Source organism: Pollachius pollachius (assembly GCF_949987615.1).
Source record: "Pollachius pollachius genome assembly, chromosome: 6".
NCBI lineage: Eukaryota > Metazoa > Chordata > Actinopteri > Gadiformes > Gadidae > Pollachius > Pollachius pollachius.
Genome location: NC_136939.1, coordinates 18,371,706 through 18,379,205, shown reverse-complemented (window position 1 = coordinate 18,379,205; position 7,500 = coordinate 18,371,706). Strand labels below are relative to the sequence as shown.

The following is a 7,500-nucleotide window of genomic DNA, read 5'->3' as shown; positions in this document are numbered from 1 at the left end:
ATGGAACCAAGCACATTTTGGGCTCGGAGACAAGACCCTAGCCACAATACCGTTCTACTCCACACAAACCATTGTCAGATGACTCTAATTACCAAGACCGCGTCTTACAAAACATAATTTTTCCTCACTTATAACTGCATCAAGACTCACCAGACAACCTGCGCGTCATAGATCACCTGAAGTGAACAAAGAAACACAACAACTATATTAGTCGATTGAGATCAGTACAACTGTGTCCACACAGACAGTGTGTGTGAGTGAGTGAGTGAGTGAGTGAGTGAGTGAGTGAGTGAGTGAGTGAGTGAGTGAGTGAGTGAGTGAGTGAGTGAGTGAGTGAGTGAGTGAGTGAGTGAGTGAGTGAGTGTGTGTGAGTGAGTGAGTGAGTGAGTGAGTGAGTGAGTGAGTGAGTGAGTGTGGTTGTGTCTGTGTGTGTGTGTGAGGCCCACCAGGATGAGAGCCAGAACTGAGAGAATGTAATAGGAGGAGTCTCTGAAGAGCGACCACCAGGTCAGGACCACAGTCTGGGGAGAGGGGAGAGAGAGCGAGGGGGACTCAGAGAGACAACAGCTGTAGGCGGGGAGCAGGGGTTATTTTAGACACAATGTCCAATGTCAAGGTCTGAATTTCCAGCCTGGGCTCAACAAAGTTGTTTGAATGGGATAATATAGCATATAATCTATATATATTATTTACACCTACTGTAACAATGTTAACATTTACATTCGGTATATGCGAAAAAGAAAAAGAGAAATTATACTGTCCTGTAAACACACATTTTACATCTTGGATTAGGTTAAAAATGTATTTCATTGTATTAAGTATATATATATATATATATATATATATATATATATATATATATATATATAGAGAGAGAGAGAGAGAGAGAGAGAGAGAGAGAGAGAGAAAGAGAGAGACTTTTTTCTGTTTATTTTCAATATTAATTGTCCATTCATTTAACTGCTGTCACACTAAAATCTCCCCTCAGAAAAAGTGGATTTGATCCTATCTGTGTATGAACTGTCGATGTCCTTCCAGTGTGTGCTGAGGTGTGTAAAGATGGGTTCTCCATTCTACCTGTCCTGCGAAGATGCCACAGAGGCCGATGATGACCAGGATGTTGAAGACAGCCGAGCCCACGATGGTGCCCACCCCCACGTCCCCCTTGGTGATGAACACAGCTGGAGCAGAGGGACCAGGGAGAACATCAAGGCAAAAAGTAAGTAACACCGGGGCTCGATGGAGTTAAATACATCTCTGAGTTTACTCTTGCTAGGACGGTTGGTTGAACGTCAAGGCCCTGTGTCCTCTCATTTGTTTAAACATGGGATGGGTATGTCTATACTGCCATCTTAAGGACAATATCATCATTGCTTGTTTAAAAATAAGTAAGAGAAGTGAACAATCTAGACGGGCAAAGCTACTGACCAATGAGAGAGGTGAACAGCTCGGGGGCGGAGCTCCCGGCGGCCATGAAGGTAGCCCCGGCCACATCTTCGCTGAGCTGGAGGTTCTGGGAGACAGAGGTGACAGGTTAATGTGATTCAGAGCTCTGGAGGATCGATAGCTCTTTACAGAGAAACCAATAAGCGGCCATTCAAAGTGGACACACGTGTTCCTGTGGCTGTAATCTACTCAACTCTCAGGTATTCAATCAACCGAGGAGAACCAGAGCCAGGTGGGAGTCAAAAGGTCACAAGGGTCAAAGCCACTGATGATCCTGTGGTTTAACTCACCTCAGATATCTTCTCTAGGGAAGGGACAAAGTAGTCGTCACAGACAATGGCCAGAGCGTAGAACATGTAGATGGCCTGGAAACCAGAGAAACACAGAGAGATGAAATCCCTGTCCATTAGCTTACAAGTCTTTTTTTTCATGCAATAGTCTCTAAAAAGAGAAAGTTGGATTGTAATCTACAATCTAATCCTTTGCGATTAGATGTGGTAGCAAAAACAGTAATTTGCTAAGGGCATTTTACTCCATAGAAAGGTTCTTGGTTTGGACCCCATGTCCACAGTGTATCTTAAGGCATCCTTTGGCTTCTCACCCTTACCTGCCGATTAATGCAACCCGGTATCAGGCAATTTTTTTGTCCCAGTAATTTTGCATTTTGAGTGAAAGTGTTTCTCAGACTTTTCGTGCTACACAGAACGACATTTACACCAATGCATTTAAATTGGGAGATTTTCTTTGACAAAACAACAATCAGATTTTACCAATTTTTGCAGCAGTCCTCCTTAAAAAAGCACACTAACCACTTCCCTTCAACCCAGTCTCATACTAAAATGTATTATAACTACGTTGGTCCACAGCGGAAAACGTAGTAGTTTTACAATAACGGCTCAACGGCTTATGGACTATTCTTTTCAATGGGCCTGCGTCCACGTCACATAACTGTCTGCAAAAAGAAACAAGATGTCGGACATATTCTCAGCGGATTTGTAATATGTTAATATCGATTCTGCATTCAAATTGGTTGCGATAACATTTCTAGTGAGAAATAAGTATTTTATTTTCATAATATTCTTTCAGGGATTATATGCTGTTTATTTATTCAGCTGCTTGTGGCGTTTTTTTATGGATATTTGGGAGTTTTGATGGACTATAATCGGGGTAGGCTATGGTCTGTTTAGGAAATAACCGTAATGACAAATTTGATTCCACAACATTTCTTTCAAACATGTGGAGCAATGAGCTACATCTTTGTTCAGAATCCCCCGCCCCCCAGTTAACCTTTATATCCATATGCACTTGTTTACAACCTATGGCATTATTTCATTTTCTGTAACATGCATATATACATCCCGTGATGATATATACATGAACATGTTATATGAAAACAATATTCTGAAAAAACCCCAAACATATTAATTCCAGGTTCCTGTGATAGGAGCGGGACGCTGTGATGAAGAACCTTAATGAACACAATGTAAGCACAGTTCACGGTGAAACTAGTTTATGATTTCCGTGTAAGGTGTAATTTACACAAACCTAGATGAAGATGTATCACCTTAATAGTGCACTTCGGTCATTTACTAATTTAAAGATAAATTATTTAGCCAGCTTTACCCGAAACAATAGCTCTGCTCCAAACCACAGCTCACTTGTTGTCATGACGACATTAAGTGTGGCAGCTGAGTTGCCGTAAATTGTTTAGTTTTTTCATAAACGAGGTTCCGCTGGCTAGGAAACAAGACAGATTTTGTAAGTTGCTCCAGATAGAACAGCGCCTCCCCAAGTGCCTGCTTCATATGTGAGAGGTTATTCTTCATGCTCAGTGTGTGTCCACTATTTCTGTTGTTGAGTACAACGATCATAAAAAGCTACATATTTATAGAAAAAAGAAATAGAGAATCAGATTAATAGTTCTATATTTCTAAAGGTGGAAGACCTAACCCTAACCCTAACCCGAATCCACAGACTCCCTCTCTTTGCCCTAGAGGCCCGAGAGGGCCAAGGTTTATTGTGGGGGTCCCAGTTCGGCACTAGAATTAGGTTGTCAAGTCTCAGCGCGGTAGGACCTGCCTATCTCCAAAACTGACTTTTACACCACACACATTCTGAGCCACTAGGTCTTGCAGGCACCACTTCTGATAAGGGTTTGTCAAAAAAACTGTCCATTTGGAAAACCTTTTTTTCTGTAAGAACTAGAACTCAGGTCGTTCCCACGACCCCGAGGAACATGCATATGAATGTTGGCATCTCTTGCCATCTCAAAAAGGCGGCGTGACCACCAACAGTAGAGTGAATCAACATGTGTGAGAGGAACGACCTCTCACACATGATAAAAGGTTTTTTTTCAAATAACCCTGCCTCGTTAAATCAATGAGTTGGTGTTTTTCTTTCACAAATAGGTTATTGGCTGTGTCAACGCCAAATCTGTCAATGCACATCTCTCGGAGTGATGTTACTGGCCCCCAGAGAGTGATTTAAGAAAAAGTCACGTTAATAATTATAACCAAACTGTGTTAACTTCTGGTGGCCTTCAAAAGGCACGTTGGAATATCTGTATATTTCCTAGCCAGTGGAACCTAGTTTACACGGAACTCATATCCAATCATTGTTGGTAACTGTGGTACTACCGGAGTAAACCACTCATTCCACAATATTACCTCCATCAATAATATTCTAGATAAAGGCAACAGGTCTCTAATTATGGTTGGTGACTGCAAGGACACGAGAGCACCCCAAGCTGTCGATGCTGATTCCTCCCATGCTGTTCACACAGATGGTAAGAAGGCAGTAATGTGTTTGTGAGTGTTAAGAGCTTTATGCGGAGGATGGCAAATGAGGCCTGTGTTTTACCACCAGGTGTGAGGTTGATTCATCACGAGACATTTCAAAATATATCCGCTCGTGACATCGCACGTGGAAGTGTGGAACTAGACATATGATGGATAGATCCCACCCCAGTCTTCCAACTGGCCCCATCCAGTCATGCGTCTTTGTGGACACTCAAATGTTCCTCACGAAAGGGCCCATGTTTTACCCCCAGGGGACATTAAGACTTGCCATTTTTCACTGCAGCTGTTTCAGACGTCACTAGTGGCACATGAATACTTGTACAAACACAGAAACAGGTGAGTACTCAGTGAATACTCGGTACTTACACAGAGCACGTGGAGAAGCACAGCCCCTCTCTTCCTCTGCTCCTTGGTGAAGACGTCCTCTGGGAACTCGTGGATGGCTGCGGGAACACGGAGGTCAGTACTCATTAGAACCACAACTTTGTTCATTCACAACATTATGGTCAGTATAATAATAACTTTTGATATTGACCTGTTTTGGCAACATTATTGATTCATAAAAACTTTATTGATACAGCCGCTTTATTGACAACATTATTATAATCATAGCTTTATCATAATCATAATTGTATTGATAAGTAACCTTTCTTTTCTATTATAAAGTAATAATAATATATTGTTTATATTGTTTAATAATTGTTTAGGCCATACCCTTTATTTACAAGTTAAAGTAAATATATTACAACTTTATTGATACAGCACCTTTATTTAGGCCTAGGTGGCTTTGCTTAGATTTGAGCGAGACGAGAGAGAGAGCGAGAGAGAGACAGAGAGAGAAAGATAGAGAGGTCCCTCGTGGATGTAGTAAGTGCTTGTTAAAAGGTAGAGCAGTAGAAGAAGTGACATTCTATTTACACACAGCATGCTGTGATGGCTCCTCACATCATGCTGGGGCCTCCATCTACACCTCCATATAAGACAGCACCACCCATTACTTGGAGCAACACGTAGGGACAAACACAGAGCTGCTGTTTTATCATGCACTTTCTCATGCATTGTAGGGATACAGGATCTGTTTAACCTGTAGTTGCAGTATACAAATACAACGTAACTTGGATGTGGCATTTCTTATGAAACGATAAAGGAACAAAGGAAAATGACCTTATGCTCATCAGGTACAGCAGGTCCAATGTCATTTTATGTTGTTTGATATTTGAGGCCTTGGGATAAATGTGTGCCGTAATGTGAGACTTTGCCACGCTGTGATGTGATGTAATGTTTACATCAAGAATGCAACATCCCAGATTCCTTGTGTAAGTTTTTGGAGAAATATTTGGCAAAAATATATATCAGAATTCATGAGATACAGAGTAAACCGTTTTGTGTTTGCCAATAGATGTAGAGTAGGGGAGATATTACGGTTCGACCATTATATCTAAAGATCTCAAAAAGTGTAAAAAACAGCCCGGTCCATCACTTCTCATTTGTACACCAGGCTGGTATCGACACTAACAGAACCATCCAAATCCCGTGTTCCCACCAAAGTAGTACAGAATTCACAATGGCTACCGCACTCAGCCAGTTACCATGGTAACCCGTTCCCACAGTCCACCTGTCACTCTAGTTACTGAGCAGCGTCCAAACCTCTCCACTATGTCTCTCTCTCTCTCTCTCTCTCTCTCTCTCTCTCTCTCTCTCTCTCTCTCTCTCTCTCTCTCTCTCTCTCTCTCTCTCTCTCTCTCTCTCTCTCTCTCTCTCTCTCTCTCTCTCTCTCTCTCTCTCTCTCTCTCTCTCCACTATGGCTCTCTCTCTCTCTCTCTCTCTCTCTCTCTCTCTCTCTCTCCACTATGGCTCTCTCTCTCTCCACTATGGCTCTCTCTGTATCTCTGTACTTGACTCCTATAGAGCATCTGACTGACTGTCTGGGAGGAGGAGGAGGAGTGGAGGGAGGAGATGGGGGAGAGGAGGTGGTGAGGGAGGAGTGGAGGAGAGGAGCCAAGGGAGAGATGGAGAGGCAGAGGAAGATAAAAAAAGGGACATGGGAGGAGAGGAGGAATGAGGAAGGGATAAGAGTGGAGGAGAACAGGGCTGGGGAGAGATGGGGACAGAACGGAGGAGAGGAGGGAGTGCAGGGATGTCACAAGGCGTCTGAGAGGAGGGAGGAGTGGGGAATGGGAGAGACAGAGGAGAGGAGTTGGTAGAGGGGAGGGAAGGGGAGGGGGGGGGCAGGAAGGAAGTGAGGAGCACAGCAGAGGAGGCAGCTGCTGGCAGCCAATCCTCAGGTGAGCCGGAGGTGTTGATGATGAGCCTGTTCCTTCCACTCCCTCTAGTGGGACTCAAACCCAGTAGCGTGTCAGAGCATGTCTATAGGGTCTGTAGCGTGTCAGAGCATGTCTATAGGGTCTGTAGCGTGTGAGAGCATGTCTATAGGGTCTGTAGCGTGTGAGAGCATGTCTATAGGGTCTGTAGCGTGTGAGAGCATGTCTATAGGGTCTGTAGCGTGTGAGAGCATGTCAATAGAGTCTGTAGCGTTTGAGAGCATGTCTATAGGGTCTGTAGCGTGTGAGAGCATGTCTATAGGGTCTGTAGCGTGTGAGAGCATGTCAATAGAGTCTGTAGCGTTTGAGAGCATGTCTATAGGGTCTGTAGCGTGTGAGAGCATGTCTATAGGGTCTGTAGTGTGTGAGAGCATGTCTATATGGTGTCTGTAGTGTGTGAGAGCATGTGTGTAGCATTTCTGTATCATGTTGTTAGTGTCAGTAGTCTGTATGTAGCATGTCTGTAGCTTATCTTTAGCATGTCTATAGCATGTCTATATCATGTAAGTAGAATGCCAGTAGCATGCCAGTAGTACGTCAATGCTATGTCTCTAACGTGTATATAGCATCTCCGTTACATGTCTGTAGCTTATCTTTAGCATTTCTATAGCTTGTCAGTAGCATGAGCCTGTCGGTATCATGTCTATGGCATGTTAGTAGGATGTGAGTAGCATGTCAATAGTATCATTCTACAGCATGCCTGTAGCATGTCTGTAGCATTTCTCCTCCTCCTAGCTCCTGAGATCATAATGAATATAAAGAAATGAGAAGCCAATAGTCTATTAATACCTCCTGCACCTCGTCAGAGCTGCTACATAAAAGCACCCAGTCACCCCACACACACATTCCGTCACCATACAACACACATACACGCACACACACACACACACAAACGTCACCATACAACACACATACACACACACACACACACACAC

The 7,500-nt window shown here is 43.3% G+C and overlaps 1 protein-coding gene across 1 annotated transcript in view; it reads right to left on the bottom strand.

Annotated features, from left to right (window-relative positions):
- LOC307076824 (sodium/potassium/calcium exchanger 3) overlaps positions 1-7,500 on the bottom strand; it is a gene marked incomplete at both ends in the record, with an annotated part of 25,158 nt that overhangs the window by 7,247 nt on the left and 10,411 nt on the right. Inside the window, 6 exons of the mRNA XM_079737998.1 lie at positions 151-176; positions 447-521; positions 1,078-1,181; positions 1,429-1,513; positions 1,737-1,811; positions 4,611-4,687. Of these exons, the coding sequence (XP_079594124.1) occupies positions 151-176; positions 447-521; positions 1,078-1,181; positions 1,429-1,513; positions 1,737-1,811; positions 4,611-4,687 (442 nt within the window). The remainder of the gene's footprint in view (positions 1-150; positions 177-446; positions 522-1,077; positions 1,182-1,428; positions 1,514-1,736; positions 1,812-4,610; positions 4,688-7,500) is intronic.